We start from the raw sequence: 19,879 nt of genomic DNA, 5'->3' as shown, positions 1-19,879 counted from the left end.
GTAGTGGCCGGGGTTGTCGCTTCGTTATCGTCAGATTTTAGCTTAAAAGGAACTTTATATTACCACAACCCACCCATAGGGGTTACTGGGCTCGGTTAGAGATTTAATTTTAATTAAAATTTTTTCAGGTCAGACCCGGGAATCGAACCCGGGTCGCTGGCGTAGTATACAGACATTCTACCACTGAACCATAGAGACTTGATAGAAACCCCGAGTTTTTTATCATTTATTTTTATCTCTAAAATATTGGGGTGATGTGGGGTGGGGTGCCTCTTAATCTGTGGGGTCGGATACTTTTGAATTTTTATCTGTGGGGTCGGATACTTATGAATTTGTATGTTTGGGGTTTTTATATTTATTTTCTTTTTATTTATGTGCTAATTAAATAGATAACGATTTTCCCCGTTTCCTACCGCGCTCCTCATGTGTTTCGTTCTCGTTCGGTAGCTATCGTCATCTATGTTATGTTTGACTGGAACGTTTTGGCGGTTAATTCAAATGTTGGTTTAGATAGAGCTAACATAGTGTTAAATGAGCGTTATGCGTTTGATCATTTTAGCATTGCTAAAGGTAATTCGAGGGGATAATCACTAAAATGCGTAATCACTATAACTAAACTTTCTCTTTCAAAAGTTTCTGGGCATAAGTCCTTGTTAGAAATTTATAAGATGCGATAAGTGTGCATCGGCATAAGTGTATGTTGTAAACTCGAGGGCATTTTCACTAAAAACTATCTGTTCTTCGATTCGCCGGAATATTAGAATTACAGCATAAGTAAATTTATACGGTTATAATTTTATCACTGTTTAGAGTAGGGAATCGAGGGGCTATTAACTCTGATTTTATGCACGGTAAATCATTTAAGCATTGAAAAAGATAGCGCTATTCACTCATTAGGGTAAGGTATAGAGGGGTTATCCACTCATTAGGGTAGGGTATAGAGGGGCTATTCACTCGTACGATGTGGCTACTATTACGAGCCCTTGGGCCGTTTTGTTAACTAAATATTCGTGTGGCAGGACCATTTTCCGCCCCATAATCCGTTTTTGATAGGTCTTTAATCGATTAATAGAATTTTAAATGTTTTGAAATATGGTCGATTATTGTCATTTTTGAACTCTCAAGGACTATTCAAATAAAAATAGTTTAACTTCAGTTTGATTAGAGCCCCAGAAAGGTATGACAGAGCTTGAACTCTAACATTGCCACGCGCACGATATTCTTTGTATGCACGGTTTTCTTGGGTCTCGGACTTTAATTATTTGAAGTATTATTTTCTCGAATAATTTACTCATTCAACCGAGTTTAAACTGACTAAATTGTTTGAACACCACGAGAGGCAAACCACTATAGCGATTACGGCTTTCGCGTATTCATTTTAGCACTTTAAGATTCCTTTAACACAGTCGCATACACGATTACGCTAAGTGAGTTGCCCCTCGACACAGACCCGATAACGAAAGATGCGATGGACTTTACCAGAAGTACGCTCAAGGTATAATCTTCAAAGTAAGCCAAAGTGACGTTCGGGTAGACTTGCTGAACTGCATCGAGGTAACAGTTGGACAGTCCTTGTATCTGCTAAAATTTTCAATGAAAAGTTAACTTTATATGAAGCGAGGTCGGAGTACAATATGCGAACGTGACTTTTAATTGATTTCTTCAATGCCTTATCGTATTCAAGTTAAGATTGTAATGGCGAATTTCATTGGTCTGCTCCTAGGTCACTCACGATTTGACCTCTCAGAAAAATACAGCTCCGAGCGGATCTCTCGTCTAGCGCGAGGCCGTTGGAATATGTAAATCCAAGCAATAGCTGATCTAGATCGATAAATGGAACACGCAAAATTTCTCAGAGCGGTCCGAGAGCACCCTGAGCACGATGGAATTCGCTATTTGTCTTTGTAAATATAGAGTTTAAATTTGGCGAATAAACGTGGTCGCTACAGGTTGACTTAAGTCTATTTTAATTAATTTCTTAAACGCTTTAATATATCATATGTTTATAAGATATGTTCCATAAGTATGACTCTACCTATAATTCGTAATGCTAGAGACTTACTGAGAGCTTGACAACACGCGGTCAAGTTTTGCAGTCCATCTAGTCCTATTTAGTCGCTTAACGAAAATCTATGACGTTTCACCTACATCACTTCATGATAAGCTCTCAGAAACCAGTGACAAACTTATGACAGCTAGTTCGAATGGGAACGACGCGAGAATTGACTACACTCGGTTCTGTAGTCCATCTTCCTATTTAGTCTGTACTAAGCCTTTGAAAGCCCTTCACCAGGCGTTGCTTCACGAGAATCTATGACGTTTCATCTACGTCTCTTCATGACAAGCTCTCAGTAACAAATGACAAACTTTCAAAACATATTTTAAGAACTTATGAAAATATGTCTACTGATTTCTCCTATTTAATTTTATTCGGATGAAACGTGATGGTTTCGAGTAAATGTACTTTCGAGCGTATGTTTTTAGCTGAAGTATTTCGTTTGAAGAATAGAAATTTCTGCTGGATACTTACGAGTGTTCCTTTCGTCTTTGGGTCACATAAATATAGTCGAGTTTGTAATTCGTCATTAACAACCGAATCGCTGCCTGGGGCGTACTTCGTACATTTCTTCAATAGTTGGGCCAACTGGAATTGGGCAAAGTTTTTGTTAGCGTTTACGCAGTTGGTAAAATAGGAATGTTTAATATGTCTGAATTGTATCAAATATCCTTGACTCGACGTTTTTTGGGTCAACTGAACGTGATCAAAGTTGTGTCAAATATCCTTGACTCGACGTTTTTAGGGTCAACTGAACGTGATCAAAGTTGTGTCAAATATTGGGACAACTGAACATGATCAAAGTTGAACATTGAATATTTCTAACGATTCCCTAGAAGGCTTTTGAACATTATCTGATCCTAATTTGCGTAATTTTTATACTAACCGAATAACGGTACTGGCCAATTTCGCATTTTGAAAAGTCTGCATTGTACGTGTTACGGTCCTTCTCTTTGTAACCCTCTGTAAAATAAAATTCAATAAAAATCAGTGTTAAAAAACCCGGGTTTTATTGGGTTTTTGAGGTTTTCTGCGGGTTTTATTGGGTTTTTGAGGTTTTATGCGGGTTTTATTGGGTTTTTGAGGTTTTATAGGGTTTTTGAGGTTTTTTGCGGGTTTTATTGGATTTTTATTTTTAGTAGTTGCGCCCGTTGTAAAAATTGTCTTTCAAAAGTAACTACTTAGTAATAAATTGTCTCAAAAGGTTTCATAGAAAATAAAACATATTATTAAATAGTACTTTTGAAGTTGAAACAACAAATATCTTATACTTTCTTTAAAATGAAATTATACTAGCATTCACATTCATCAAAATTGAACATCTTAGTGATGGGTTTTACTAAGTGGGTTATTTATGGTGGGTAAAAGCCAATAAAACCCGTGGGTTTTATGGTGATAAAAACCCAATAAAACCCGCGGTTTTTAGGGTGGTTTTTTTTAATTCGAACCCTGATATAAATGTTAACAATGGACTGCGAGTTTTAACGAAGCTCAGTTTTCGAGAAAAAATAACAGGTTTTAAGACTAATTAAATAATAATTATTTTGTAATCACTTCTTAATATTTTTCCTTTTATATTTAAAAAATTGCTGTTTTTTACGGTATAATGCTACGATACCTGTACTTTCATTTTAAAGGATAATGTTTCGTAAGAAGAAACACTTCATCTTCGTTACCAATACTAATATCAAAAGTAAATAGAAATCAAAAAGTTAATAGCTTTAAGTCAATCGTACCTTCCCGCCTGCATGCTATGTAAAATGAGTATCGAGTATCACGTGGCTTGCTTGTAACCAATAGGATGTTCGCATGACGTCATAGAAGCGACAAGAGATATTGGAAAGAAGTACAAGTTACTGAGCATCATGGGAGTAAATTTAGGGCAATATCATTGGTAGCCGCGCTTACGTGATGGAAAATGGCGCCGTAGTAGTGCGGGTAATTGCTGAATTATGGTAAATTATATTAAAATACTGAAGTCTAAAACTAATTAGTTTCATAATGCCGCGTAAAAACGATTTTAGTTTCGCCTTCGGTATCGACCCAGTGCAATTTTTATCTGAAACCTACGAATAATACCGCATACTCTTCCATCATGTTGCAAACAAAAGTTTTCAAACGTCCTTGGCTCTCCCAACATTGTAGTATTGTTTTACGTTCATCTTTTTGTTTCACGAATTCGTCATAATCATATTCCTTATCCATTTTTCATATTATTATTTTATCGCATTCATAGGCAATCACATGTAGTCTTCACTGTAGTCTATACTGTCACAGTCTCACAGCAGACAGCTGATAGAAATTACCTTTAGAACGCATGCGCGTCGATTAAACCTTCAACAACCCGCACTACTTTGTCTGAGCGGCGCGACACTAGATACGTTAGGTACATGTCAAGTGGTTCGCTAGGTGCTACGCCATTTGTGCACTGCCGCGGAATAGGAGCGGGAATATCAACTTTCATAACGCGCCCATGCCGGGGAGATATTAACTTCTTGTTTATAATCTATTTACTTCTGCTAATATTGAATATATGAATAGAAAAATATCTTACGACAACAGTAGTATAACAATCGAGTAATTCTGCCAGTGTAAGTACCGCAAGTGTTGCTGTTGCAATTGCCTCCATCGCAATTAACAAACGATATCTTTGAAAGGACCGCCAGGAACGTCAAGCCAAGAAATATTTCTTTGAGAAACCGCATCTCCAATTCAAAATAGACCAAAAATTCAGTTACGCTAGACCTACAAATAACACTGCACGTTTTACGAATGTTGAATATAAAATGACTTGTATTCAAATCCTCGGATTTGTGATTCAGCAGCACACGCTTAGCAACGTGGGAGGTTTTCCACGATACTCGACAGGCAAACGAGTAGTCGTTATTTCGAAAGTGAATTAACTAGGAGTAAGGATCTCTGAAATTCATACGAACACGACCAATTGCTGTCGTTTATTTCGAGCAGCAGATGAATCATTTGACGAGTTTGGAAACCAAAATAAACCTCTCCGAGTGGAGATGCAATTAACAGGCTTTTTTTAAATATTTAAATAAATATGACTGATAATTATTTTAATCGTCATTAATATACCTTTATTCAAGTTGAATCGTTTTAAGAAACTTTATTCCAAAAAAATATTCACAATAAAAGATTAGAAACCACGCAATTGCGTGAATCCTGCCATTTGGAGGCTAGACGTTTCTTGTAACCCTAGCCGATCACCGCGTACTTCGTAATCCTAACGATGGGAGTAGAAACCAAAGATTGATATTTGCGAAAACGTTTACTCCGATTTCCAACTGCGAACGCGGTGACAGACACACACACAGTGTAATACCTCTCCGTGACGTCATCATCACTCGGAGAGGTAAAATTGGCTAAAGAAACTTCGATACTTAGCTGACATACACCTCTGTTTGAATTGCCATTCTTCACGTCGAAGAAAGAAATTTAGGTATCGTGAAGTTTAGTCCTTGGCGAATGCGGTTCATCAGCTTTCCGACTTTGGAAGTGATACATCAAGCAAGTCAGGCTTGCGAAATAACAGGTGGAACGAAAGGTGTAAAAGTATAAATATTAAATATAAAATTGGAATATACGTATATGATAAAATCGGGTTGAGATTTTTTACCTTATCAGCTAAATTTTGTGGCAAAATATTTTACCATTTTAAGAATCAATCTGCGCATACGTAAACCTTGGTATTGGTTGCACTGCACTTTCAATTTTCAAAAATTTTCATGGAAAAAAGCGGTACTTTGAAGTGCTCAACTACGCCAGAAAATTCACGATGGAAGTAAGATAATAACACAAGTGGTAATAAGTTCATAAGAAAGTCCATTAATATGGAAATTCCATTTATGATACCATAAGTTTAATCATAATTTCATAAAATATGTTTCATAAGTTAATTCATAAGATATGTTCCATAAGTTAATTCATAAGATATGTTCCATAAGTTAATTCATAAGATATGTTCCATAAGTTAATTCATAAGATATATTCCATAAGTTAATTCATAAGATATGTTCCATAAGTTAATTCATAAGATATGTTCCATAGGTTTGTCACTGGTTAATGAGAACTTGTCATGAAGTGACGTAGGTGAAACGTCATAGATTCGAGGTAAAGCGACACCTGGTGAGGGACTGTCAAAGGCTTAGCACAGACTTAATAGGAAGATGGACTACAAAATTAACCGCGTGTAGTCAATTCTCGATTGTCGTTCTCGAACTAACTCTCAGTAATGCTTTATCATTACGAAGTATAGGTAGTGTCATACTTATGGAACATTTCTTTTGAACTTATGGTTTTACTCATCACGGAGCTTCTATTAACAGGGAGAGGAAACTCGGACTTTCCCCCTAGCCCTTAGCGTACCTCGGTTCTGCGCAACGCTTTCGCTCCTCCCGAGCCCATGTAAACAAAGTCTGACGTCATTTTCTTGGTGGAACTTCAATTCCTTGCCATTAAATGATGATTTGTACCGTGAATCGCTTCTGCAGCTACAATATACACATTTAACCTCCTTCCCTCTTGTGCTATTAGACTGGAATCGCAGTCCATTCAAAATGTAAAAATTAAACCTTTAAAACACCAAGGCTTATGCCTTTCAACGAACGAGTGAAGACGGCCATCTTTGTTGTTTACATAGGCTCCATTTTTTTGCCAGCGAAACGTGCCCCATTTTATGGACAAATAGTGTCTACGTTTCCTAAGAGCGTTTACAGTACTAGAGTGGGAGGAAGTTTCCTCTCCCTGTAAATAAAAGCTCAGTGTACTGTACTCATTAGCAAACAACCACGAAATAATTCCTATTTGACGCGTTTTACATCAGCTGTCGAAGTCAAGGGCTGTCTTGTTCAAAAAATAAGAAGGAAAAAAGTCAACGACCCGACATCATTTGCACTTTTTATAGTTATTTTGTTAAACAACGGTTGCTTCTAATTTATGAAAAAATAAATAAAATAAAATGCAAGGAAGTGCTTAAGAGTAAGGTATATTTTATGCTTATTTTTTACGCCTTGCAATACATTTTTATACAATTTTTCGTGAAAGTCTTCCATCCATGAGGACTAGAATCTAAAACCTTAACAAGGTGTTATGGGATTTCACTCTTTTTTCCCTTCATTTAAGTGTTTTATTAAAGAAACGTTGTTTTTTTCTGATAGGGGTTAAAGGTCTTCGGATAACATAACAGCATTATAGTATCGCTAAAAACGTTATAGGAGATAATTTTAAATGAAAAAGCTTTCCATCTATAGACAATTCATATTGATTCCGAAAAACTGATTGAAACCACAAGATTGCGAGAAAAAAAATAACTGTATTTTTTGGGAATTTGTTCGAAAATTATATAAGATTAAGTATAAAGAGATAGTTTATCTCTAAATGCTTGCCTCTCCAAGTGACGTGACAGACGGAGAGATATTATACTGCACGTCTATGTTTGTATGTCTGGATGTTTGTCTGTTGTCACTCTAGTACACCACGCTCCCAGTTTTCAAATCGGAGCAATAGTGTTCGCAATTTCCAGAGATGACGGAAAATAGCCTTTCACTAAGTTAGTTATTGTGCTTTACTACTACTATAACTTCACCTGCCTAGTTTATCGTCTATTCCACACAGACACCAATCTGTGCACATTGGCACCTATCACCACTTTCATCTGGTCTTTGTCTATACCACATGTGCATCAACCTGTACTTCTGAATCATTGTCTATACACCTAGACACCAATTTATAACATTGAATTATACTCCATTATCATCGTTATGCGATCGGCTAGGGTTACGAGAAACGTCTAGTCTCCCAATTGGGGGGTTTCTACCAAATCCGCTTTTTCTTATCACTCTTTAGGAATTGGCCGCCTTATAAACCCCAATTTACAAAAGCAAAATTGCGAACGAGGCATACGCAAGACGTCAAACGTCAGTAATAGATAAGTTTCAAACTTTATTAGGAATAACGTTTTAACTAGTATCAGATGTCCATTAAATTAGCCTAGGCTAATTTAATGGACTTCTGCTAGAATCTATGACGTAACCAGTGTCAAACTTATGGAGCATATCTTCTGACCTTACACGATGATAATAATAATACCTAGGAATGCTCGCCTTGCCCTGGAGAGCTAATTTTTTATCTTCCCAACTTGTTTTTGTTTTGTTTTTGTTTTATCTTGAAAGATACGAGAGTATATAAAAACAAGGTTTGAAACTTGTAAAAATATAAACTGCATACTAAACTCGTTTTTAAGTTCGACGATACTTGATTGCTGAATGTGCAATGATGGATTTAACATTTTCAAACGGTCTTTCTTGCTTATTTGCCGGAATTATAGCTTTCCTTGCAATTCAACTTTTCAAAATTTTTAAAAAATCCAGGACTAAAACCGTATTCGAAACTGTACCCAGATTGGGTTCGTGCTACACTGCAGTTATTGACTTTTTAGTACCGTTATTTCTAACTAAAAGCAAGATTCCACTGGAAATTAGTAAGTGACCATAAGTTCATAAGATATGTTCCGTAAGTCTGTCACTAGTTACTGAGAGCTTGTCATGAAGTGACGTAGGTCATAGATTCGAGGTAAAGCGATGTCTGGTGAACCGCTGTCAAAGCCTTAGTACAGACTAAATAGGAATATGGACTGCAAAACCGAGTGTGCTCAATTCTCGCTTGTCCTTCTCGAGCTAGCTCTCAGTAAGTCTCTAGCATTACGAACTATAGATAGTGTCATACATATGCAACATTTCTTACAAATTTATGCTAATGCCTATAAACCAGGCATCAGCAAAAAAATGCCCTAAAATATCTTAATATGTAATTATGTCATCTTAAAGGGATTGAAACGTATAAATAACCATTTTGATTTACAATGATAAAATGAAACTCAAGTCATTAACAAAACTAACCATAAAAATTGTGGCAATTTTATGCTATACGAAACGAGTTTTACTTCGCAATCCTTAAAAAACTGCATTTATACACAATCCATGGCCACGCTTTTTCTAACCCACAAAGGGCCAGAAATTAGAAATTATTAAATGTATTGCAATTTGAAATTATGTTTTGAAGTTCATTTTGTAGTCTTTATCGAACAGACAGTGGTTTTCTTTACAATTTCATTTCTCCCCATTATACATATGAAGGAATATATGAAAGACTTACCGCAATGCATCCAATGGTGAATGGCGCACCGATGGTACACGTCAGTTTTGCTTTCCAAACATACTTCGTCGCATTCAAAGCGTCCACCGCCAAGGTACAATTTCGCTAGTATTACCACCAAATCGATTAGAAAGTAAGTTAATTCAATTGTCCCATGGCATCTAGCATCTTTTGAAGTGCAAGGAAAATGTACAAAAATCTCCGCAAATGTATCATTTCATCAAAGGATGGTTGCGCAATGGCTTACTAACAAGGTAAAAACTCAATCCTATGTCCAATACCATAAGTTTATAAGACAGGTTCCATAAGTGTGTCACTGGTTAATGAAGTGACGTAGGTGAAACGTCATATATTCTAGTAAAGCGACTCCTGGTGAAGCGCTGTTAAAGGCTTAGTACAGACTTAATAGAAAGATGGACTGCAAAACCGCGTAAAGTCAATTATCGCTTGTCGTTCTCGAACTAGCTCGAGCTGTAAGTCTCTAGCATTACGAAGTATAGGTAGTGTCATACTTATGGAACATATCTTATAAACTTGTGCTAATACCAGAAGAGAATAATAGGAGAAGGGAGCATTATGGGTAAAGGATTATAACGTGAGGCCAACCAACATTAATAATAGTGGCGTCTGCTAGCTCGAACCTCTTACCCCCACGGGATTGGTTGAATTCTCACAGGCTGAGATAGGTAAGGATGAGATAAGGGTAAGACTTTCGGTTTAGCAGACGCCACTAATACAAGGGCGGTGCAGTAGTCCTCGTTTTTAAGACTAATTAAATGCTAATTATTTTATAATAAGAGGTCATTTTCTATCTCTAGTCTAAACTTATAGTAGAAACGTTAGCTCCAGAGATTGTGCCTCGTGTAATGTTGTAGCTATAGCAACAAGACTACGTCATAACTAGAGATGGCCGATACCGGATACCAATCGATACCGGTGCAAACAGGAACCGATACCGATATTTACTCACTATGATCCAAAAACCCGATACTTCAACCGATACCAATATTTTTAGTTGGACAGTGCCATTTACATATGTATCAAAGATACTTAGAAGTACATTAAAGAGTAATTTCATGAATTATACTACTAAGTACATGCAATTTTTAGTGGTATTTCCAAAATAATATCACGGCTTGTCTTTTGTAACTAGTATATGCTGAGAGGCCCTTTTATCCTTATACATCTAGTAATTGTTCGTTGAGTGATCACTGAAGAATTGAAAGCAAAAATTTTATTTATTCAAAACCAATCATTTCAAGATATGCTAATATAAAATATTTCTTTATATTTTTATCAACATTTTTATAGGTATTTTTGCTTACTAGTTAATAGATAACTTTTTATCTAAATGAGAAATCATCAAGGTTGACATAGAAATAAGATATTATCACCATCAATACATTACTGAAAGAACTAAAAATACCATGTAGCGCCATCTAACGCATTTTAAACGAATATCGTTTTAGTATCATATTAAACCAACCGATGCGATACTATCGGGAAACCCCGAGTATAGTCATAACCAGCGTGGGAAATAAGGCAGAGGCACAGGACAAATGACCAGCTTAAAAATTGCCTGGTCCAATTTTAAAATTCAGTCGAAGGGGGGTCAGTGGTCCACGGTATCACTGAAAAAATTTATGGGTAACCAGGGTTCAGACATGAACTCAAATATTTTACTTATCCTTTTCATTTGTTTAGCAGACCACGTGCCCTGGTCAATGGTCATGAACCAGTTTATTTATTTCAGGATAGTGGCATCGCTGGCCTAATGTCCAGTTTAAAAAACCTTATTTCCCACCCTGGTCATAATCGTGTCGTTTTCTTGAAGAGTTGTGCCAAGATGTTTTGAACGTCAATTTTTAAACCTCGTGTTCAAGTACAGAAAGAGGTGCAAAGCACTATCCCACCAGAGAGAATTTATAATAGCGAGTGAAGCTCTTGCTCTTGACAGTGCTAAATACAATATTGCTCAAACAAGTAGGCTGCGACGCTAAAACTGGCCAGACAAATTTCCGGTCTCATGACTCTCCTTTAATTTTAAAGTTTGCCCTCAATCACTGTTGGTTGTACAATTATCCAATAAGGGTTCGCGATTTCGAGTGCTACTGGCGTCATTTGGAGTTATTTTAAGTCAGATGTTTCCCTTTCCCAAAAAGGTAGAGTCCATCTCCCCTAGACCTCCCGCAATATTCTAGACCCACCCTAGAGGGAGGGGCCAAAAAAATAGTACCGGAAATAGACCTGGCCAGTTTTGTTGATCACATGATTTTTGAGCTACATAATATTCCTCAGTTTCCACTCCCTATTATAAATTCTCTCTGATCCCACTAAACAACTATATATTCGATCAAAAGCGCCCCTTCAGGCGAATTTATTTTAAAGATCTGTTTACCTTGATTATGTTCTGATGTTGTTTTTCATTCACAGCGACGAAAAAATATGGAGGGATAGGCGCAAGGTGCTAGCTCCAACTCTGCACCAAAAGGTGGTCGAATCATACTTCGACATATTTTACGAGAATTCTCTGATTTTGGTATCGAATTTGAATGCCCTAGCAAGTAAGCCCACTGACATAATTCCTCTCATGGGCTACTGTACACTCGACATCATTTTGGGTATACTAAATTATTTCAATTATATCGATTGCGGAAAAAATTAATGGTAATATTTATTTAGAAACTTCAACCGGTGTTAAAATGGGAATTCAGGAAAGTCAAGACTCAAAATACTTGCATTGCATAGACACGTATGTATTATTACACCAAATAAATGTCTTTAACAATAGCCTAATAAATAACCAAAGAGAATTTACCAAGAGGAGCAGAAGCTCTAGCCTTTCACAAGGCTTTTGAAAAGCCCGGTCACGGTTTTGGAGTAACTTGATCTGGTTTTTGTTGATTGGCTAAGCAGCGACGCCTTTTATTGGTTAAATTACGTCGACTGCTTATTTTTGGTGGTTGCAAAGGGTTGATCCAGATCTCTGGGTTGACCGTTGACGTACAAAAGGTAATTTTTAAGCAGACGACACTGTCACTTGAATAACCGGAACTAGTTTCTCAAAATTCTGAATAGGTCCCCATCTCCAAAGTTTCTGCTCCTCTTGGTATATTCTCTTTGAAATAACACAGTCATGTGACGTATCTTTTGTGTTCAATACATTACCGGGGGTCTAATTCTTTCCACACTTTGGTTGACCTAGTTTAAAAATTTTAAGTAACTTTTAAGTTTAAAATCTAATCTCTGACGTATTTGAAGGTAAAGATGACTTCTAACAGAAGGGGATAATAGAAGAAGGATTACACTCTGTACCCTCTTAATACGTTAGATATGTCGAATGATTCTTCCCAGGCTCACCCTTTGTTTGCTCTCTCGCTCATCAAACTTCACATGGGTATTGCACGGTGGGGCTGAATTCTATAACTGTTTGGTACTAAATCCCCAGCAATCAAATTCAAGAGCGCGCCTTGGGAAATAGTCAAGCTCTAATAGAGTAAGGGGAACTATTTATCGCGTATGTGCAGTAGCGTCGCTAGGGTTTGAAATTTGGGGGGGGGGCTAAATCTGGGCAAACTATTTTAAAGTTATTACAGAAGTAAATGAACCGAAGTTGCCGGAGAGGGCAAAATTTGTATAATGCGTTTTCCATAACGTGGGGGTAGTAAAAATCAAGGTAGCTGTACCTCTACCTGAATCGTCTCGAAATTTAACGCTGGCACCAAAGACCATAGTTACAGCTTGGTTACAAATCCGCGCAATATCGTTAGTATGAATAAATAGTCGTTGTTTCAGAAATAGGCGTCTGCTTCTATCTTAGGAGCCTAGGCCCTAGGCTTACGTTCGATAATGGATGAAAACATTACGGATGATCTTTTGAAATACCCTTCAAATATTAATCGACCATTTGTGACTTCAAGACGGGAAAGTTTTATTGAAATTCTAAAGTCAGACATTGGACAAAAGTATGTTAAAAGTCTTCTTATCCTACTCGAAAAGTTGTTCAAAGAGTGTAAACCTCAAATCCCTAAGAAGTCGCCATTTTTAAAAACTCTACTAATTCCCGGAAAATCCGGTTACTCGAACATTGGCCGCTTGGTGGCGTTTTTCAAAATTTTTGTGACTCGAAAGAGTAGAGGAGCGAGACTATCGTCGGGGTTGAAATATGGTGGTTTGTGAGGAACTTGTGCTTAATGAATAAACAATAGGACTCCGGTAACTTCGGTTCATTTACTTCTGGTTATTATAAGAACTTAATATAAACAAGATGGCCCAAGGGCTGGGACTTAATAGTAGCCACATCTTTATCTATTTAATTAGCACATAAATAAAAAGAAAAAAATCAAAGACCCTAAACAAGAAATCAGAAGTGTCCGACCCCACAGTGGTAGCCAGCCGGGTTCAATTCCCGGGTGCGGTGCGAAAACTGTTTTAATTAAAATAAAATCTCTGAGCTCAGCTACCACTATTGGTTCCATTTAAGCTAAAATCTGACGATAACGAAAGCGAAAACCCCGGCCACAACTACAGCTCGGGTCAAACTAAGAGCCTATCGTATACTACGATGTGGCTAAAAATTGCATAATGGGTTCTTTGGAAAATGTGTAGAGCTTTAAAACTATCCGTAAATTTGTGTCAACGTGAAATTATTCGTATTTTAAAGATGTACATCCTTTTATTGATAAGTACTACGGAACCAATTATGATGGATTTTCACTCGACTTAGGTTTATTTTTAGTTTTGGTTAGCTTTTAGTCCACACTATTGGGACTCCCTTCGAGAGAACATGAAAAATTTTACTCGTCTCCATCTGTTATTTTCTTCAAAATTTTACTGTTTGATATTGAAAAATTTTTTATATATTGCTACAGAATTTTAGGTTGCTAACAGCAATTTTTTGGTAGGGTTTACGGATTATTTTGGGGGGGGGGCTAAATTTGGAATTTGGGGGGCTATAGCCCCCCCAAAAAAGGCCTAGCGACGCCACTGCCTCTGACGTATTTCAAATAATTTTTACCCACCCGCCGATGCCTTCTTTACAGTCCCTTTAAGAAAGAGAAAGCAACCAAAAGTTAGATGAAGCATCAAAATGAAATAAACTAAGATAGACCATACATTGAAGGCACCAGAATTGAGATATAGCTGTAAAAATAGTGTACCTACTAAGGGAGCTTTTGAAGGAAGTACCTATTTATTTAACCCTAATTACCCGAAAATGTTTGGGTACCCACCACAATAACTATTCATTCAACTTTTAATACCCGACTGTTACCCCGACAACCATTTTTCGGCTAAGCCTAATTAGTAATTACCGGAATACCCGACAAAAAATTCGGGTACCCGCCCCGATACCCGAGAACAATCTTTTTGATTTTTGACCCGAACCCGATTCGAAATTGAAAAATCAGTACCCGCACACCTCTATTATATTAATTTCCTGAATTTTTATTCTGAAAATCTCTCCAAATGGCCATGGTGCATGGTGCTTTTTAATTGGTTGTTGGTAAAAAAAGCCAAGGTAATAAAAGACAAATTTACGAATACAAAAAAAGCCAAGGTAAAAAAATCCACAAACGCGGTAATAAAAGCCAATGGAAAGAAAGTCAAGATTAAAAAACCCCACAAACGTTAGCAATTATATTAATATATTATATTATATCAGATTATATAATTTCAAGATTGAAAGACTATGGGAGTATATGGCTCTGCCCCATTGGACCGAATCGCATTCGGCCGCAAACCAGTCCCAATCAACCGAAAAACCCGCACTTTTGGCGGACCTAACCAAACCTAACCTAAGTTAACATAACAGTAATGTTTTGGAAAAGGAATATTATTTGAGAAGTCAATGAAGCTAAACATGAATATTTTGGAAAAGGCGTACCATAGTTAAATGATTTATAAAATATTACTAACCTAACCTAACCTAAACTGACTTTAAAAAAGTTATAAAGTATTCCACCTCAATTGAAACCCGCCGTTGGGCTAGATTTTGAAATTCTAGCCAAACATTTTCTGTCGAATGCGATTCTGTCCAATGAGATTCGGTTGAATGGGAACCCCCCCCCCCCGAGTAGATGGGTTTAAGATTGAAAGATTTATCAAGGATTAGAAAGATTTTCTGGGATTTGAAAGATTTGTGATGATTTAAAGATTTATCAAGAATTCATAAGATTTTCTGGGATTTGAGAGATTTGAAGATTTTTAAGATTTCAAGATTTTAAATCTTCTACTGTACGAGATTTGAAGGAGCGTCGGACCCCTCCCCTCGGACCTTACATATAAAATAAAATGGCTTTTTCCCGTATTTTTCTCTTTTATTACCTTGCCTTTTTTAACCTTAGCTTTTTTTACTGTGGCTTTTTTCACCTGGATTCCTTAAATTAGCTAACGACATCGATTTATAATTGTTTCATCACGCTAGATATTGAAAATTTTTTTATATATTGCTACAGAATTTTAGGTTGCTAACAGCAATTTTTTGGTAGGGTTTACGGATTATTTTGGGGGGGCTAAGTTTGGAATTTGGGGGGGCTATAGCCCCCCCAAAAAAGGCCTAGCGACGCCACTGCGTATGTGATTCAGTTTAGTAACCTCGCTCCAAATGTAAACATGTTATAATTACCCCACTTTGTAGTACACTTCTCTCGAAGAGAAGTATTATGCACTTCTGCTACTAAGTAACCTCATAAAGTATGAGATCATGAAAACATTCTATGGACATGAATACATTCTCCTATTGAAATGTAATATCACTGAAATCTCAATTTTTTAATATTAGTTTGGTGAATAGCGTTATGCAGCGCATTCCTAAACCTTGGTATTGGTTGGACTGCACCTTCAAATATTTTCATGAAGGGAAGCGATATTTTGAAGCTCTTAAATACGCCAGAAAGTTCACGATGGAAGTAAGTGAATTTGAATTCATAGGAAAAAACATAAGTGTTTTTAATGAATGTATGGTAGTACTTGGCAAGCTAGAAACCACCTAAAGTAGCCCGCGAAAATCCGTATCCATCCATTCGAGACAAAATAGGGCCACAAAAAACGGGACTAGTTTAAGTTTTTACGAGTGCTGTTACTACTAATAATGTTGTTTAACTTGTTTACACAAATCGAGGTTTTTCGCTGTGTCTGTTATTACCTTAGGCCTAACTTTGCTTTCGTTATTCTCACATACTTGTCCTGGGATTTGGTCAAGCTTTTATTTAGCTTCACTTCTCTGTCTGTCTTTTTGTCCGGGTCAAAACTTGTATCGCATTTTTCACCCATTATTTCTTCCAAATGTTTTGTGCATGTTCAAATGTGATGACAATAAATCAACAATAAAAGTGGTAATATTGGTAGAATATTTTCAAAGAATTCTCTGCATCGCAAAATAAAAAACCCCAGCGGAAGCGTACAAAATAAAGTGAGGAAACACGTTTAGCCGAAAAAAAAGTAAACAAGTCACTTAAATAAAATTTCCGTATCAGCTAGGTGTGGTTGCGGTGGTGAAAACGTGTAGTTTCGTATGTGCTAATATAGTACAGTAATCATGTTTTCTAACTCGTTAAGGTAATATTAGAGTTGACCCAGCGGTTGGGGTACAATACGTTCTTGCAAGACCTCGCTGTAACGGGTTTTTCGTCTATCCAACCTCCACACACAAATCGCAAATCGAAAAAACCAGTATGTTGTAGCTCTTTTACGCTATTTATGTCCTTAAAACAAAGAACACTCCCTGTAATTGGGGAAAGTTGTTTCAAAAACACACGAGTTTTCTATCTTTTGGGTATTCTCCAGGACATAATTAGCGTACAAGAGCGCAGTCCTTGATGTTAAAGACTTGACAGGGATCCAACAATGAATTAAAAAATTGTTCGAATGCTGGGAGATCTGCAAACACCATGAAACTTGGGATTGGCTTGACATTACCGTCGTAGGCATACTTCTACACATTTTACACCCTTCTGCTGAGTAAAAGGAAAAAACGTTTTTAGATTGAAGGCTATTGAAATTATCTAATAGTTCAAAACAAGCTGATTACTCGGTTTAATGTCGTACTCTTTTTCTTGTTTTAGGGCCCAATGTTTGGGGGGAAGCGTATATTCGTAACCTAATGTTGTACACCGCATGTTCTTTGATACTTTCCATTCAGTTGGACCCAATAAACACGCTCCTTCTCTTGATGGGCCTTTCAAAAACATTCTGTATACAGAACTGATTAACATATTTTGTCCAGGTAATTGAAAAACGCAAAATGGATTTTGTTGAAGCTAGGCACAATAATCCCTCAGGATATGACAACAATATTCTGCCATCAAAATTGAGCAGAAAATCATTTCTGGATATGGTACTGGAAATGCATATGCGAGACAAGAGCCTTACACTAGAAGATGTGCAAGATGAAATCGAAACATTGTTGTTAGGGGTACGAAAAGTTATATTTCTTTTATAATTGCCACAATCACCATGCAATCAGAAAATTATACAATTAATATGGAAATTTCATTTATAGTACTAAAGTAATACCATAAGTTTATCATGCCTCTAAGTAGAGAAATGGCTGCTACTCCTATGGCAATAGAGTTTGTCTGGCTCCCTTTAATGAAACCCTATACTCTCTCCGTATCATTTATCACCTCAACTTCAATACAAAATTGTACCGCCTAGGCTAGCGTTTCTTTTACCCCTTTTAGAATAGAATGTTTCAGGACTGAAACCGCCCCTATCTCACGAGAGAGAGGAATTTTGGGGTTGCTTGAGTAAAATTCGTTCCCCCCCCCCAATGCCTGCCTATACGAAACGTAAAAATCTCCTTTATTCCATTGGATGATTTTTTTTCATGAGACCAATTTAGTAATCGTCTCGACCGCTTGGTGGCTGCACCGCGACAGAAATTTCAAAATTTTCTCTCTTCGGATCTTAGCGCTATACGAGTTCTGACGTCACGCAGAAGATGCCCAGTTGTAACCCATATTTGTGTACTTAGAGGCATGATAAACTTATGGTAATACCTAGAGTTGTGATTTTCTTTTAACTTCAGGGTCATGACACATCGTCCTTGAACATGAGTTTCGCCTTGTACCTATTGGGTTTGGACAAAGAATCCCTTGGCAAGGTTCATGCGGAAATGGATGCGGTGTTTGGTACTGACCCTGATACACCCATCGAAATAGACCACATCAAGAACCTAACATACCTAGAATGCGTCATAAAGGCAAGACTTCTTCTTTGTAATCAGAGAGGACTATAACCATGGATTTAAAAAAAAACACCATGTGCACCCTCTGAAGGCAGAACGCAAATGGCGTAGTTAGAATTAAAGCAAAGGCATAGGAAACGTAAACTTTTTCGGGTATTTGTTATTAAGTTTATAACAAACAATAAATTAAGGTGAGATAATAAAAAGTAGTCAATCAGAGTAGCAGACGAGATTTCTATTTAGGGTGACTCCTTTCCAAGTTTGTGCTCAAAACAAATCTGCCTTCCTATTCCTTTTCATATCTTTGGCTTATTAATCTGAGATTAATTAAACATTAATTATAGGAAGCGGCTCGACTCTATCCACCGGTTGGTGCCATCTCCAGATCTCTGCTGAGCGATTTACGTATTGGTTAGTACCTTTGTTAATGAATTGGTTTTAGTACAATCATATCATAATGGTAACGGGATCGAGTTTTTAACCAGCGCATGCGCGAACGAATACGTATTGTGATAAAGTCTTCGACAATTAAGAATTTTTATTCATCCATCTTTTGCCAGCTCTGTGCTGTATTAGCTTTAAAATCAATCAAAGCAAATTGGCAATATGCAGTTTGCTGCAATGTGTCTCTTGTGACTCTTGCCAAGTGCAGACCTATGCAATACAATTCAGTTTGCCAGCGTACTCTTGTTAGTAAGTGAGCGTTTCCCTAGATTTCCGTGGGTCATTATTTCTTAGTAATAAAGTGAAGGAACTTAAAGAAGTCTTCAACCAACCTTGAACTTTCAAAATTTAAGATAAGAGAAAATTTAACACAAGAGAAAATTTAACACAAGAGAAAATTTAACACAAAAATTAAACTGTAATAATCAACTGAATTTTTAGTCGTTCGGTAAATGAGGCCAAAACTTGACTTCTCCCAAATTGAATTAGTTTTGAACTTTACCCTATAAACTCAACTGATGTTAAAGCTCGGGTTTCTATCCATTATCCACGTCATTTTATCTTTATCCACTCTCGAAAAATATTCACAGAACTTGCATGTTAAATCGTATTATATCCACTACTTTGTTTATAAATAATAGGTTATCCACTAATTTGTGGATAATGGATAGAAAATGCCGAGCTCTAACTGATGTCGTCCTCCTTTCTGCCGTTCTTTCTATTATTTTCATTTCTTGCTACTCTACACTGTTGCAAAATACATGATGCAAGCAGAGAGAATTTACAATAGGGAGTGGAAGCTCTTGCCCTGACAGTGCTAAATACAATGTAGCTCAAACATGTAGGCTGCGACGGTAAAACTGGCCAAGTAAATTTCCGGTCACATGACTCTCCTTTAATTTTAAAGCTTGCCCTCAATCACTGTTGGTTGTACAATTACCCAATAAGGGTTCGCGATTTCAAGTGCGACTGGCGCCATTTGGAGTTATTTTAAGTCAGACGTTTCGTTTCCCTAAAAAAGT

General features: G+C 36.9%; 1 protein-coding gene across 1 annotated transcript; it reads left to right on the top strand.

Moving 5' to 3' along the window:
* The first annotated feature begins 9,213 nt into the window (after positions 1 to 9,213).
* Positions 9,214 to 18,550, top strand: LOC149588745 (cytochrome P450 4V2-like). The gene is made up of 7 exons (XM_089862267.1): positions 9,214 to 9,320; positions 9,392 to 9,480; positions 11,660 to 11,847; positions 11,909 to 11,978; positions 16,008 to 16,134; positions 17,451 to 17,639; positions 18,255 to 18,550. The coding sequence occupies exons 1-7, from the start codon at positions 9,231 to 9,233 to the stop codon at positions 18,462 to 18,464; spliced, it is 963 nt and encodes a 320-aa protein (XP_089718393.1). The 5' UTR covers positions 9,214 to 9,230; the 3' UTR covers positions 18,465 to 18,550.
* Positions 18,551 to 19,879: the final 1,329 nt, after the last annotated feature.

The sequence above is a fragment of the Phalangium opilio genome, unplaced genomic scaffold (genome assembly GCF_054372755.1).
Source record: "Phalangium opilio isolate 3A_F unplaced genomic scaffold, DU_Popi_V2 ptg000537l_1, whole genome shotgun sequence".
In the NCBI taxonomy this organism is placed as follows: domain Eukaryota; kingdom Metazoa; phylum Arthropoda; class Arachnida; order Opiliones; family Phalangiidae; genus Phalangium; species Phalangium opilio.
Note: the sequence above shows the minus strand (reverse complement) of the source record. Positions and strands in the feature narration are given on the sequence as shown.